This window comes from Oncorhynchus nerka, linkage group LG25, assembly GCF_034236695.1.
Source record: "Oncorhynchus nerka isolate Pitt River linkage group LG25, Oner_Uvic_2.0, whole genome shotgun sequence".
Classification (NCBI taxonomy): domain Eukaryota; kingdom Metazoa; phylum Chordata; class Actinopteri; order Salmoniformes; family Salmonidae; genus Oncorhynchus; species Oncorhynchus nerka.
This window is the reverse complement of record NC_088420.1, coordinates 39,732,068-39,748,748: the sequence shown is the minus strand read 5'-3', so window position 1 is coordinate 39,748,748 and position 16,681 is coordinate 39,732,068. Positions and strand designations below refer to the sequence as shown.

Here is a 16,681-nt window from a genome sequence, read left to right as displayed (position 1 = left end):
TTTTAATGACTAACAATAACAACAAAGAAACACACGATTGATAACTATACCTACTTGAACATGGAGTTCAACTGTAAATGAATGTGAATTGGATAGCCTATGGATCTGTGAAGCATTGAGTGCAGTGCGATCCTCATCTCATTTGAGTGCTGGATTTAGGCCTCAGGGTTGGGGTCAATTTGAACTGAAGGTTGTTATTTTCATTTTCGTCTAAATAAGCTGATAAGGAAAGCTATTTAAAGTCAAGAAGCTATTTTTTCTCTCAATTTTCTAATTTACAATTACTTCCAGAATTTATTGACTTCAATTTGACTCCAACTCATGTAGACCTATTAAATGAACAACACATAGACCTCCATACACAAACAGTAATAGTGACAAAAAATGTACCAATAACAACCAAAACACTGTATTGAGACCAATGTGGGTTTAACAGAATCGTTGGAAGGCAATGAATATTTGGGATAATATAAAAGTATAGCAATATGATTTTACTAGGATATGGCCTCAAAAATATTTTACACGTCGGGCCAAGATACATTTTTTGGCACAGGTCAAGGCTGGCCTTGTGTTGATTTTAATGTGTAGTCCCGTGTGGCTCAGTTAATAGAGCATGGTGCTTGCAATGCCAGGGTTGTGGGCTTGATTTCCATGGGGGACCAGTACGAAAATGTATGCTCTCACTACTACTGTAAGTGGTTCTGGATAAGAGCATCTGCTAAATGACTAAAATGTGTAGAAGGCGCGACTGGCTCATCCTTAATCTAGGTTAGTATGTCAGTCCTACATTGTGTCTTTGAAGTAACTAATCACCTGCTAATAGTTAGTATTTGGCACCTCCATTAGGGCAATGCATGAGTTCATGAAAGTCTAGTATGGAATGGCATTTTATTTCACACTGGAAGCAAACAGGGTAGGCAAAAAAATCATTTAATAGACCTACAGTGTATTATTGCATTGGGGTGGAGTATAAAGTGTTGCTGGGTATTTAGACCAGAGTCCCCCATGAAATAAGACCATATATAGATTTTACACCAGTGGAGGCTGCTGAGGGGAGGACGACTCATAATAATGTCTGGAACGGAGCTTATGGAATGGCATCAAACACATAGAAACCATGTGTTTGACACCATTCCACCGATTCTGCTCCAACCATTACCACGAGGCCGTCCTCCCCAATTAAGGTTCCACCAACCACCTGTGCTACAGACTCGACAGAGTTTTCCCAACCGTCCTTTTACAGTGGTGCGTAGAATACTTTTTTCTCTACAAGCCCATGTGTAATTTATAGGCCTACAGTGTATTGCATTGGGGGCATTTGTTTAACTTTGGGGGAAATGTAAATGTCACTTAAATATGAATCATTGTTTAATGTTTAGACAATTATATTTCATATGTTATGATAAATACAGGTTAATTACAGTTTTCTACTATTACGTGGGGGACTTTTATTTAGACATTTTCAAAAATTCCCTCACCCGGAAGTACTTAGACGCTGATAGTGAGTGACGAGAGGCTGGTTTATTTTTGGACAGGGCAAAAACACAGTGGTTCTAAACCTGTATTTGGTTAGAATATCACCTAAGGAGTTCGAACTTGTTTCATCATCCTTTGGCCAAAAGTATTGTCTTCCCGTAGGACGTGGAGCGTAACGCAACGGAGTTCCGCGCCGCAATAAAGGAGCCCTGGTGCAAATGTTTAAGTCTTTTCAAGACTGTTTATGATCTGTGACCGTGATGTTTTGTTGTTCCGCGAACCAACGTATAAGTCTCGGACTTCTACGCTGGAGGTCTCTGGCAGCGTGTCCAAATAACCTCCAAGACTCTTCCTTGTTGATGCTGAAGGCGTTCTCGACCTCTCCCTGCTCTTCAACCAAGAAAGAGGCGAGCAAACCCTTGAAGCAGTGGACTCTTGTTGTTAACCCCTTCAGCAAAGTACGGGTTCAGCTCCAATGTAACATCTCCGTACGACCTCTGGACCCGCACGCGTTCCCCGAGGCGAACCGGGCCTTCATCACCATTCATGGCACCAGCGCAGATCAAGCCGTCCAACTAGACAACTTCCAGGTGCACTATGATGACCAAAACAAGGAACTGTCCATCTTGTCCGAGGTCAAAAACAGCAACGTGTCAGTGGAGCTGACCGCTCCCATCAAAAGCGGTGAGTGTTTTGGTTTGTGAAGTTGAATCACGAGTTTAGAGCCACTGTCTGCTTCATGAATTAAATAAGTCCATTAAGAGAATGGCTCTAGGTGTACTAACTGTACTAGGATCAGACTGTCAGCTGATGCTCATGATTAATTATTGATATGATGACCCCAAGCCAAGCACTTCCCCTCCCTCTTATAAAACCAGTGATTAGTTAGATATGACAGCAAAACAGTGAGTGAAATCATGTGTGTGTGTGTGTGTGTGTGTGTGTGTGTGTCAGACCTTTACATCACCACTCAAGGAGAGGGCAACGTGCATGTCCAGAAGATGGAGTGTGATATCTGCAGGGTGCAGACAGAGAGGGGGAATTGTGTGCTGCACTCAGTCAAGGTAAATATGATTAAAGTCTGTACAGTCAAGTGAAATATGAATACGGTTATAGTTTGACTAAAACAACAGCCACATCTGTTATAATGGCCCAGCAGCCCCTTCAATTCTTATTCAAAGGGCTTTATTGGCATGGGAAACACATGTTTACATTGCCAAAGCAAATTAATACAAAATAAATATATAAAGCATATAGATAAACATGGTAGCAATTGAAAAGAAACAGTTTGGAGATTGAGAAAATTATTAGACCAAAAGGTGAGGACACAAAGGTTCACGAGACTGAATCCAAACATTATATTAACCACGTTTACATCCACAGCTTTCATTTTATTTTATTTCAACAAGTTCTCATTTACAACTGCGACCTGGCCAAGATAAAGCAAAGCAGTTTGACACATACAACAACAGTTACACATGGAATAAACAAACATACAGTCAATAATGCAGTTAGAAAAAGTCGATATACAATGTGTGCAAATGAGGTAAGATAAGGGGTTAAGGCAATAAATAGGCCATGGTGGCGAAGTAATTACAATATACCAATTAAACACGGGAATGGTAGATTTGCAGTGGAAGAATGTGCAAAGTAGAAATAAAAATAATGGGGTGCAAAGGAGCTAAATAAATAAATACAGTATGGGGATGAGGTAGTTGGATGGGCTATTTACAGATGGGCTATGTACAGGTGCAGTGATATGAGCTGCTCTGACAGCTGGTGCTTAAAGATATACCTGCTGGAGCGCGTGCTACGGGTGGGTGCTGCTATGGTGACCAGTGAGCTGAGATAAGGCGGAGCTTTACCTAGCAGAGACCTGTAGATGACCTGGAGCCAGTGGGTTTGGCAACGAGTATGAAGCGAGGGCCAGCCAACGAGAGCATACAGGTCGCAGTGGCGGTTAGTATATGGTGCTTTGGTGACAAAGCAGGTGGCACTGTGATAGACTGCATCCAATTTGTTGAGTAGAGTGTTGGAGGCTATTTTGTAAATTACATCATCGAGGATCGGTAGGATGGTCAGTTTTACGAGGGTATGATTGGCAGCATGAGTGAAGGATGCTTTGTTGCGAAATAGGAAGCCGTTTCTAGATTTAATTTTGGATTGGAGATGCTTATTGTGAGTCTGGAAGGGGAGTTTACAGTCTAACCAGACACCTAGGTATTTGTAGTTGTCCACATATTCTAAGTCAGAACCGTCCAGGGTAGAGGTCGACCGATTATGATTTTTCAACGCCGATACCGATTATTGGAGGGCCAAAAAAGCCGATGCCGATTAATCTGACAATTTTTTAATGATTTTTTTATTAAATAAAATAAAAAAATAACACTTAAAAACAAATATATATATATATATATACAAAAAAAATATTAATAATATATATATATAAAAATGAATGTATTTGTAATAATGACAATTACAACAATACTGAATGAACACTTATTTTAACTTAACATAATACATCAATAAAATCAATTTAGCCTCAAGTAAATAATGAAACATGTTCAATTTGGTTTAAATAATGCAAAACCAAAGTGTTGAAGAAGAAAGTAAAAGTGCAATATGTGCTATGTAAGAAAGCTAACGTTTCAGTTCCTTGCTCAGAACATGAGAACATATGAAATCTGGTGGTTCCTTTTAACATGAGTCTTCAATATTCCCAGGTAAGAAGTTTTAGGTTGTAGTTATTATAGGAATTATAGGACTATTCCCCTCTATACCATTTCTATTTAATTAACTGTTGACTATTGGATGTTCTTATAGTCACTTTAGTATTGCCAGTGTAACAGTATAGCTTCCGTCCCTCTCCTCGCTCCTCCCTGGGCACGAACCAGCAACACAACGACAACAGCCACCACATCGAAGCAGCGTTACCCATGCAGAGCAAGGGAAACAACCACCCCAAGGCTCAGAGCGAGTGAAGTTTGAAACGCTATTAGCGCGCGCTAACTAGCCAGCCAAATCACTTCGGTTACACCAGCCTCATCTCGGGAGTTGATAGGCTTGAAGTCATAAACAGCGCAATGCTTGACGCACAACGAAGAGCTGCTGGCAAAACGCATGAGAGTGCTGTTTGAATGAATGTTTACGCGCCTGCTTCTGCCTACCACCGCTCAGTCAGATACTTCGATACTTGTATGCTTGTATGCTCAGTCAGATTATATGCAACGCAGGACACGCTAGATAATATCTAGTAATATCATCAACCATGTGTAGTTAACTAGTGATTATGATTGCTTGTTTTTTATAAGATAAGTTTAATGCTAGCTAGCAACTTACCTTGGCTTACTGCATTTGCGTAACAGGCGTAAACTCCTTGTGGAGTGCAACGAGAGAGAGGCAGGTCGTCATTGCGTTGCACTAGTTAACTGTAAGGTTGCAAGATTGGATCCCCCGAGCTGACAAAGTGAAAATCTGTCATTCTGCCCCTGAACGAGGGAGTTAACCCACCGTTTCGAGGCCGTCATTGAAAATAAAAATGTGTTCTTAACTGACTTGCCAAGTTAAATAAAGATTAAATAAAGGTGTAAAAAAAAAAAATACAGATTTCCGATTGTTATGAAAACTTGAAATCGGCCCTAATTAATTGGCCATTCCGATTAATCGGTCGACCTCTAGTCCAGAGTGGTGATGCTGGACGGGCGGGCCGGTGCGGGCAGCGATCGGTTGAAGTGTAAAGCAGTGGAGTGTGTAAAGCAGCGGAGCCTCCTCTGTGGAGGAAGGGGTGGACCATCCTCCTCTGAATTTCATAAAAATAGAAACATTAAAAATTAGGCTTTTTAGATAAAAATATGCTAAATAGATTCACATCACCAAATAATGGAATAAAACACTGTTTTGCAATGACGGTCTACAGTAGCCTTAATAGCACTCTGTACGGTAGCACCATACAAATCCTAGGAGGCCAATAGTTCTCACCCTTCCATAGACTTAAACCATAATTATGACAACTTCTGGAGGACACCCTCCAACCTATCAGAGCTCTTGCAGCATGAACTGACATGTTGTCCACCCAATCAAAGGGTCAGAGAATTAATCTAGTACTGAAAGCATAAGCTACAGCTAGCACTGCAGTGCATAAAATGTGGTGAGTAGTTCAAATCAAACTGTATTTATCACATGCGCCGACAGTGACGGTCAGGATGCTCTCGATGGTGCAGCTGTAGAACCTTTTGACGATCTGGGGACCCATGCCAAATCTTTTCAGTCTCCTGAGGGGGGAAATGTTTTGTCCTGCCCTCTTCACGACTGTCTTGGTATGTTTGTACCGTGATAGTTCGTTGGTGATGTGGAGACCAAGGAACTTGAAACTCTTGACCCACTCCACTACAGCCCCGTCGATGTTAATTGGGGCCTGTACGGCCCGCCATTTCCTGTAGTCCACGATCAGCTCCTTTGTCTTGCTAACAGTGAGGGTGAGGTTGTTGTCCTGGCACCACACTGCCAGTTCTCTGACCACCTCCCTATAGGCTGTATTGTCAGTGATTAGTTGTGTCGTCAGCAAACTTAATGATGGTGTTGCAGTCATGTTTGGTCATGCAGTCGTGGGTGAACAGGGAATACAGGAGGGGACGAAGTACACACCCCTGAGGGGCCCCAGTGTTAAGGGTCAGTGTGACAGACGTGTTGTTGCCTACTCTTACCACCTGGGGGCGGCCCGTCAGGAAGTCCAGGATCCAGTTGCAGAGGGAGGTGTTTAGTCCCAGAGTCCTTAGCTTAGTGATGAGCTTCATGGGCACTATGGTGTTGAATGCTGAGCTGTAGTCCATGAACAGCATTCTCACATAGGTGTTCCTTTTGTCCAGGTGAGAAAGGGCTGTGTGGAGTGCGATTGAGAATGCGTCATCTGTGGATCTGTTGGGGCAGTATGCGAATTGGAGTGGGTCTAGGGTGTCCAAGAGGATGCTGTTGCTGTGAGCCATGACCAGCCTTTCAAAGCACTTAATGGCTACCGACATGAGTGCCACAGGGCGGTAATCATTTAGGCAGGTTACCTTCGCTTCCTTGGGCACAGGGACTGTGGTGGTCTGCTTGAAACATGTAGGTATTACAGACTTGGTCAGGGAGAGGTTGAAAATGTCAGTGAAAATACTTGACAGTTGGTCCGAGCATGCTTTGAGTACACCCCCTGGTGATCCATTTGGCCCCGTTGCTTTGTGAATGTTGACCTGTTTAAAGGTTTTGTTCACTTTGGCAACCTTTATTGCGTTATTACAAAGTCATCCAGAACAGCTGGTGCTCTCGTGCATGCTTCAGTGTTGCTTGCCTCGAAGCGAGCATAAAAGGCATTTAGCTCGTCTGGTAGGCTCGCGTCACTGGGCAGCTTGCGTCTGGGTTTCCCTTTGTAGTCCGTAATAGTTTTCAAGCTCTGCCACATCCGACGAACGTTAAGAGCCGGTGTAGTAGGATTCAGTCTTAATCCTGTATTGACGCTTTGCTTGTTTGATAGTTCACCTGAGGGCATAGCGGGATTTCTTATAAGTGTCCGGATTAGTCTCCCGCTCACTGAAAGCGGCAGCTTTAGCCTTTAGCTCGATGCGGATGTTGCCTGTAATCCATGGCTTCTGGTTGGGATATTTATAGTACAACGGTTTGATTTGTCTAATCTTAGCAATTTCTTCTTAGCTAGCTACATAGCCGTCTTTGTATCAAAGATAATTGCGTAATTATCGTATTTCGTCGTCCTAACGTAGCCTACACTGCTATCTGCCCAGCAGCTAGCCAGTTAGCTAACGTCCACCGTCTACCGTATAGCAGCACTGTAGTAACTATTACCCTCAACTGAACGACTTGATTAGTGTAGTGTTAGCTAGCTACATAGTTGTCTTTGCTGTCTTCGTATCCAAGATAATTGTGTAGTTTAGAGTGTGTAGTTTTAGAGTGATTATCTTAATTTACCGAGGTTAGCTAGCCAGCTATTTGTCGTCCTTAACGTAGGAGACACTGCTAGCTAGCCAACAGCTAGCGAATAGAACTTAACAACCCGGTCGCATTCCGCCTCGCTCCACAGGTAGTATCACATTTTCATTTCATTTCATTACAGTACAACGGTTTGATTTGTTTGATCGTAGCAATTTCTTCTTAGCTAGCTACATAGCCGTCTCTGTATCAAAGATAATTGTGTAGTCTAGAGCGATTTTCTAGGTTACCTAGCCAGCTATTGTCGTTCTTTTAACGCAACGTAACGTAATCAACACTGCTAGCTAGCCCCCGAATCAACAACGCAGCCACTGCCAGCTAGCCTACTTCAGCAGTACTGTATCATTTTTAATCATTTTAGTCAATAAGATTCTTGCTACGTAAGCTCAACTTTCTGAACATTCGAGACGTGTAGTCCACTTGTCATTCCAATCTCCTTTGCATTAGCGTAGCCTCTTCTGTAGCCTGTCAACTATGTGTCTGTCTATCCCTGTTCTCTCCTCTCTGCACAGACCATACAAACGCTCCACACCGCGTGGCCGCGGCCACCCTAATCTGGTGGTCCCAGTGCGCACAACCCACGTGGAGTTCCAGGTCTCCGGTAGCCTCTGGAACTGCCGATCTGCGGCCAACAAGGCAGAGTTCATCTCAGCCTATGCCTCCCTCCAGTCCCTCGACTTCTTGGCACTGACGGAAACATGGATCACCACAGATAACACTGCTACTCCTACTGCTCTCTCTTCGTCCGCCCACGTGTTCTCGCACACCCCGAGAGCTTCTGGTCAGCGGGGTGGTGGCACCGGGATCCTCATCTCTCCCAAGTGGTCATTCTCTCTTTCTCCCCTTACCCATCTGTCTATCGCCTCCTTTGAATTCCATGCTGTCACAGTTACCAGCCCTTTCAAGCTTAACATCCTTATCATTTATCGCCCTCCAGGTTCCTCGGAGAGTTCATCAATGAGCTTGATGCCTTGATAAGCTCCTTTCCTGAGGACGGCTCACCTCTCACAGTTCTGGGCGACTTTAACCTCCCCACGTCTACCTTTGACTCATTCCTCTCTGCCTCCTTCTTTCCACTCCTCTCCTCTTTTGACCTCTCCCTCTCACCTTCCCCCTACTCACAAGGCAGGCAATACGCTCGACCTCATCTTTACTAGATGCTGTTCTTCCACTAACCTCATTGCAACTCCCCTCCAAGTCTCCGACCACTACCTTGTATCCTTTTCCCTCTCGCTCTCATCCAACACTTCCCACACTGCCCCTACTCGGATGGTATCGCGCCGTCCCAACCTTCGCTCTCTCTCCCCCGCTACTCTCTCCTCTTCCATCCTATCATCTCTTCCCTCTGCTCAAACCTTCTCCAACCTATCTCCTGATTCTGCCTCCTCAACCCTCCTCTCCTCCCTTTCTGCATCCTTTGACTCTCTATGTCCCCTATCCTCCAGGCCGGCTCGGTCCTCCCCTCCCGCTCCGTGGCTCGACGACTCATTGCGAGCTCACAGAACAGGGCTCCGGGCAGCCGAGCGGAAATGGAGGAAAACTCTCCTCCCTGCGGACCTGGCATCCTTTCACTCCCTCCTCTCTACATTTTCCTCTTCTGTCGCTGCTGCTAAAGCCACTTTCTACCACTCTAAATTCCAAGCATCTGCCTCTAACCCTAGGAAGCTCTTTGCCACCTTCTCCTCCCTCCTGAATCCTCCTCCCCCTCCCTCCTCCCTCTCTGCAGATGACTTCGTCAACCATTTTGAAAAGAAGGTCGACGACATCCGATCCTCGTTTGCTAAGTCAAACGACACCGCTGGTTCTGCTCACACTGCCCTACCCTGTGCTCTGACCTCTTTCTCCCCTCTCTCTCCAGATGAAATCTCGCGTCTTGTGACGGCCGGCCGCCCAACAACCTGCCCGCTTGACCCTATCCCCTCCTCTCTTCTCCAGACCATTTCCGGAGACCTTCTCCCTTACCTCGCTCATCAACTCATCCCTGACCGCTGGCTACGTCCCTTCCGTCTTCAAGAGAGCGAGAGTTGCACCCCTTCTGAAAAAACCTACACTCGATCCCTCCGATGTCAACAACTACAGACCAGTATCCCTTCTTTCTTTTCTCTCCAAAACTCTTGAACGTGCCGTCCTTGGCCAGCTCTCCCGCTATCTCTCTCAGAATGACCTTCTTGATCCAAATCAGTCAGGTTTCAAGACTAGTCATTCAACTGAGACTGCTCTTCTCTGTATCACGGAGGCGCTCCGCACTGCTAAAGCTAACTCTCTCTCCTCTGCTCTCATCCTTCTAGACCTATCGGCTGCCTTCGATACTGTGAACCATCAGATCCTCCTCTCCACCCTCTCTGAGTTGGGCATCTCCGGCGCGACCCACGCTTGGATTGCGTCCTACCTGACAGGTCGCTCCTACCAGGTGGCGTGGCGAGAATCCGTCTCCTCACCACGTGCTCTCACCACTGGTGTCCCCCAGGGCTCTGTTCTAGGCCCTCTCCTATTCTCGCTATACACCAAGTCACTTGGCTCTGTCATAACCTCACATGGTCTCTCCTATCATTGCATTACAATTAATCTTCTCCTTTCCCCCTTCTGATGACCAGGTGGCGAATCGCATCTCTGCATGTCTGGCAGACATATCAGTGTGGATGACGGATCACCACCTCAAGCTGAACCTCGGCAAGACGGAGCTGCTCTTCCTCCCGGGGAAGGACTGCCCGTTCCATGATCTCGCCATCACGGTTGACAACTCCACTGTGTCCTCCTCCCAGAGCGCTAAGAACCTTGGTGTGATCCTGGACAACACCCTGTCGTTCTCAACTAACATCAAGGCGGTGGCCAGTTCCTGTAAGTTCATGCTCTACAACATCCGCAGAGTACGACCCTGCCTCACACAGGAAGCGGCGCAGGTCCTAATCCAGGCACTTGTCATCTCCCGTCTGGATTACTGCAACTCGCTGTTGGCTGGGCTCCCTGCCTGTGCCATTAAACCCCTACAACTCATCCAGAACGCCGCAGCCCGTCTGGTGTTCAACCTTCCCAAGTTCTCTCACGTCACCCCGCTCCTCCGCTCTCTCCACTGGCTTCCAGTTGAAGCTCGCATCCGCTACAAGACCATGGTGCTTGCCTACGGAGCTGTGAGGGGAACGGCACCTCAGTACCTCCAGGCTCTGATCAGGCCCTACACCCAAACAAGGGCACTGCGTTCATCCACCTCTGGCCTGCTCGCCTCCCTACCACTGAGGAAGTACAGTTCCCGCTCAGCCCAGTCAAAACTGTTCGCTGCTCTGGCCCCCCAATGGTGGAACAAACTCCCTCACGACGCCAGGACAGCGGAGTCAATCACCACCTTCCGGAGACACCTGAAACCCCACCTCTTTAAGGAATACCTAGGATAGGATAAAGTAATCCTTCTCACCCCCCTTAAAAGATTTAGATGCACTATTGTAAAGTGGCTGCTCCACTGGATGTCATAAGGTGAATGCACCAATTTGTAAGTCGCTCTGGATAAGAGCGTCTGCTAAATGACTTAAATGTAAATGTAATATGTACGTACTGTCACTCTGGAGACGACGTTGTTGATGCACTTATTGATGAAGCAGATGACTGAGGTGGTATAGTCCTCAATGCCATTGGATGAATCCCGGAACCTATTCCAGTCTTTGCTAGCAAAACAGTCCTGTAGTGTAGGGTCCGCGTCATCTGACCACTTCCGTATTGAGCGAGTCCCTGGTACATCCTGCTTTAGTTTTTGCTTGTAAGCGGGAATCAGGAGGATCGAATCATGGTCAGATTTGCCAAATGGAGGGGGGGAGCTTTGTTTGCATCTCTGTGTGTGGAGTAAATGTGGTCTAGGATTTTGTTCTCTGGTTGCACATGTGACATGCTGGTAAAAATTTGGTAAAACTGATTTAAGTTTGCCTGCGCTAAAGTCCCTGGCCACTAGGAGCGCCGCTTCTGGGTGACTAGAGAGACAGTATTGAACAAATTAATTTCTTCAAAAATGAAGGAGAAGCAAAAGGGAGAGCTAGCTATATTTCATAGTGTTTTTCTTTTCACTTAGTCAATCCAGCTAGCTAGTTTAGCCTACTTAAACATAGAGGGGTGCTATTTTAGCTAGCTAGCCATGACTATCCAACACTGGAACTCTTCCAAGTCAAGGTAAGCTTTTGGTTTTATTAATTTATTGCCATTGCAGCATACGCTCAAACCTGTGTGATTCGAATGCTTATTTAGAGCATCCAGTTTCAATTGACGCAAGTCAGCGTTTGAGCTGGCCACACTGTTTTTTCACAGAAACATTCTGCACAAACACAGTCCTTACAAATGTTCTGAATGTGACCAGTTTCTTTTTGGATGCAATGTTCAGACATTCACAGAAGTAGAGACAGCATAACACAATCATGCAAACCGGAAAATGTAGGCTACAAGTCTAGCCTTTAGCATCATAGGTGTCCATTACAATCTATGCGATAATCGGAATGCATTATTTGTCACAGTACTTGAAAACATGTGAATAATACAGTAAATACATTATCATAGATATATATATATATATACATACAGTAGAAACAACATGATACAAATATAATTAGCAGGCAGCGCGGGTTAACTGTCCTGTTGCGTAATAATCACATTTTGTCACCGTGATTGCATTCGGACATCACGTGCATAAACTGTTAGAGATATTTGGAACTCACAGGTGAAAAGGTTGATTTCGATTTGTCAGTGGGTGCTTCACCCTCAGCACCCCTACTTCCCGTGGCTATGCCTAGAAGGTTAGGGGGAGATTAGATATTGCTTGGGCATGCATTTTCTTGTGTGGGTTTTGGGGGCAATGGGAGGAGAGCAAAAAATATTTCCATCGTAAGAAATCTCCTATTCTACTCTACAGGGTCACCAGGTGCAGGTCCAGTCCCAGGGGGGCAACGTCACTGGGGTGGGAACCATCCATGGCAATGTGGACATCAGCACATCTGGACACAGTGTACAGTAGCTGCTGTTATACTCTGAGACCTACCCTACCCAATTATGTTTATTTTATATAAGTATATTTGTGTTGAATGTTATGAGTATTACAGTTAATACTAGATATAAGCTCTTTCTGTGCTCTGTGTCTGTAGGCGGTGAATGTGAAGAAGATCCAGGGTACTACTATGAACGTGTGGACAGAACATGGCCCTCTGAAGGTGAAAGCCATCTACGCTGAGTCCACCTCCATATCGTCCTCTTCAGGGAGGATACAGCTGGGACACATACATGGTGAGGAGGGGAGTGCTGCGCATATAGTGGATGGTACAGTTAGCATTGCATAGTAACATGGCCTTCATGAGACTTGAAACATTGTCACCCCAGAGCTTTGGCTTTTATGAGTCAATGGTAATGACAGTGGTTTGTGGGATACTTTGTCGTTGTGATATCGGTTTGAATTCACACATACAGTTGAAGTCGGACGTTTCCATACACCTTCGCCAAATACATTTAAATTTACCACAGGTGGCCTCCAAGTTGTAGAAACATCTCAAGGATGATCAATAGAAACAGGATGCACCTGCACTCAATTTGGAGTCTCATAGCAAAGGGTCTGAATACTTATTTACATAAGGCATTTCTCTGTATTTAAAATAAAAAAAATAAAAAAATGAATTTGCAAACATTTCTAAAGACCTGATTTCACTGTCATTACGGGATGTTGTGTGTAGATTTGAGGAACAAAAATGAATGTAAAACATTTTAGAATAAGGCTGTAACATAACAATATTTGGAAAAAGTCAAATGGTCTGAATACTTTCCGAATGGACTGTACATGTTGGCCACAATATAATACTGTATACCTAGTCATATACAGTTGAAGTCGGAAGTTTCCATACACCTTAGCCAAATACTTTTAAACTCAGTTTCACAATTCCTGAAATGTAATCCTTGTAAAAGATTCCATGTCATAGGTTAGTTAGGATCACCACTTTATTTTAAGAATATGAAATGTTAGAATAATAGTAGAGAGAATAATTTATTTCAGCTTTTTTCTCTTTCCTCACATTCCCAGTGGGTCAGAAGTTTACACTCAATTAGTATTTGGTAGCATTGCCTTTCAGGTAGCCTTCCACAAGCTTCCCACAATAAGTTAGGGGAATTTTATCCCCTTCCTCCTGACAGAGCTGGTGTAACTGAGTCAGGTTTGTAGGCCTCCTTGCTCGCGCACACGTTTTCAGTTCTGCCCACAAATCTTCTATGGGATTGAGGTCAGGTCTTTGTGATGGCCACTGCAATACCTTGACTTTGTTGTCCTTAAGCCATTTTGCCACAACTTTGGAAGTATGCATGGGTCATTGTCCATTTGGAAGACCCATTTGCTACCAATATTTAACTTCCTGACTGATGTCTTGAGGTGTTGCTTCAATATATCCACATCATTCTCCTGCCTCATGATGCCATCTATTTTGTGAAGTACACCAGTCCCTCCTGCAGCAAAGCACCCCCACAACATGATGATGCAACCCCCGTGCTTCACGGTTGGGATGGTGTTCTTGGGCTTGCAAGCCTCCCCCTTTTTCCTCCAAACATAACGATGGTCATTATGACCAAACAGTTCTATTTTTGTTTCATCAGGCCAGAGGACATTTCTCCAAAAAGTATGATCTTTGTCCCCATGTGCAGTTGCAAACAGTCTGGCTTTTTTATGGAGGTTTTGGAGCAGTGGCTCCTTCCTTGCTGAGCGGCCTTTCAGGTTATGTCGATATAGGACTTGTTTTACTATGGATACAGATACTTTTGTACCTGTCTCCTCCAGCATCTTCACAAGGTTCTTTGCTGTTGTTCTGGGATTGATTTGCACGTTTCGCACCAAAGTACGTTCATCTCTAGGAGACGGAATGTGTCTCCTTCCTGAGCGGTATGACGGCTGCGTGGTCCCATGGTGTTTATACTTGTGTACTATTCTTTTTGTACAGATGAACTTGGTACCTTCAGGCGTTTGGAAATTGCTCCCAAGGATGAACCAGACTTGTGGAGGTCTGCAATTATTTTTCCTGTGGTCTTGGCTGATTTCTTTTGATTTTCCCATGATGTCAAGCGAAGAGGCACTGAGTTTGAAGGTCGGCCTTTAAATACATCCACAGGTACACCTCTAATTGACTCAAATTATGTCAATTAGCCTATCAGAAGCTTCTAAAGACATGACATAATTTTCTGGAATTTTCCAAGCTGTTTAAAGGCACAGTCAACTTAGTGTATGTGAATTCTTACCCACTGGAATTGTTATACAGTGAATTATAAGTGAAATAATCTGCCTGTAAACAATTGTTGGGAAAAATGTATTGTGTCATGCACAAAGTAAATGTCCTAACCAACTTGCCAAAACTATAGTTTGTTAACAAAAAATGTGTGGAGTGGTTGAAAAACAAGTTTTAATGACTCCAACCTAAGTGTATGTTAAATTCCGACTTCAACTGTATACTGCCAAATACTGGCCAGCACTTTTAGTTAGGGCCCTGAATTTTTATTGAACACGTGACATGTCATGCAAAAACCCTGGGCACTATTTATCAGCTATATCTAAGGCACAGAGTTTTTCCTGGTCAATACTGTTTTGGTTTAGTGACTACCATTAGACTAGACTAGAGACTTAAATGCTTTCCCTAACTTGGTGTAAACAAGATGATTATGTTGTGGATGGCCTGAGTGAGTCACTGCTTAGATAAATCAAGGTTAGGTAGAGTGAAAGAAGAAGAGGAACCTCTGGCAAAGAAAACAACCAGGAAGAGCAATTAACAGAGAGAAAGTGAGGTGAGAAGAGGATGAGTCAGCCATAATTAATGGAGATTTCCTCTGAGATAGACAGCCTCTGTTCTTCTAGAGGACATGGAAACCATTAGCCTGTGAGCTCTCTGGGTACATCAGCATCTCACGTTTTAGTTTCTTTGTCATACAGGCGATGCCACAGTGCGGAATGAGACTGGAGATATAATTGTAGGTAAGTGGGACAATACTCTGTTCTACATTTGAAAACCGATTGTGTCAAATTTTGTTTGAGGCTATTTTAACCTGATTTTAAACGTTCTTTTTTTTACTTTGACACGTTTTGCCAGATGGTTCTAACAATGGCTACCTGAAGGTGTTGTCAAAGAGTGGAAACATTGATGCATATGTAGGAGACCGTGGCAGTGCAGAACTCCACTCTCAGCAAGGTAAACATAACATTCTGGGTGGATGTACTGGGTATAGAATGCTCAATATGATGAGCCACATCTGGTCATCCTTCTGAATTGACTCTTTCTCTCTCTCCAATGTTACACCTCTGACCCAGTCTTCTCCTGTCACTGTCTTCCCGTCACCATTTTCTCCCTTTTGCTTTCTACCCCCCCCCCCCCCTCCTTCTTCCTCCCTCTCTCAGGTGCAGTGTCTGTGCGTGTCCCCTCCTCTATAAGAGCAGGAGTGCAGCTGTGTGGAATGTCAGTAGAGATCAGCCCAGAGATAGTCCTTCAGCAAGCAGAGAGAGATTTCAAAGATAGCATGACTACTGTCACTGGTCAGTCATCCCTATAAATACTACTGGGACTAAACTCACCAATGAGTTACACTTAGTCCTACTATGTTTACTCACCCAGTGAGTACAGTACACAACTGCTACTGTTATTACTAAACCCACCCGATTCCATTTATTCTGCTCTCCCTGTAGGCCATATGAATGGGCAACTCCAGGGTGACCAGTGGATCAGGGCCCAGGCAGACAGAGGCTCCATCACCCTGAAGGCACAGAGCTGGTTTGAGTCTCTGAAGCTGGGCAGCTGAGGCTTCACTGCTACGCCCCATTCCAAAAATGTCCTACCTACCTCCTCTCTACCTACTGAACTAAGTCCTCAGGGACAACATTTAACATTTACATTTAAGTCATTTAGCAGACGCTCTTATCCAGAGCGACTTACAAATTGGTGCTTTCACCTTATGACATCCAGTGGAACAGCCACTTTACAATAGTGCATCTAGGTCTTTTAAGGGGGGAGGGGAGAAGGATTACTTTATCCTATCCTAGGTATTCCTTAAAGAGGTGGGGTTTCAGGTGTCTCCGGAAGGTGGTGATTGACTCCGCTGTCCTGGCGTCGTGAGGGAGTTTGTTCCACCATTGGGGGGCCAGAGCAGCGAACAGTTTTGACTGGGCTGAGCGGGAACTGTACTTCCTCAGTGGTAGGGAGGCGAGCAGGCCAGAGGTGGATGAACGCAGTGCCCTTGTTTGGGT

At 44.7% G+C, this 16,681-nt stretch overlaps 1 protein-coding gene across 1 annotated transcript; it reads left to right on the top strand.

Moving 5' to 3' along the window:
- Nucleotides 1-1,493: 1,493 nt before the first annotated feature.
- Nucleotides 1,494-16,445, top strand: fam185a (family with sequence similarity 185 member A). The gene is made up of 8 exons (XM_029634449.2): nt 1,494-2,160; nt 2,431-2,540; nt 12,341-12,433; nt 12,570-12,708; nt 15,377-15,418; nt 15,534-15,632; nt 15,839-15,973; nt 16,124-16,445. The coding sequence occupies exons 1-8, from the start codon at nt 1,737-1,739 to the stop codon at nt 16,234-16,236; spliced, it is 1,155 nt and encodes a 384-aa protein (XP_029490309.1). The 5' UTR covers nt 1,494-1,736; the 3' UTR covers nt 16,237-16,445.
- Nucleotides 16,446-16,681: the final 236 nt, after the last annotated feature.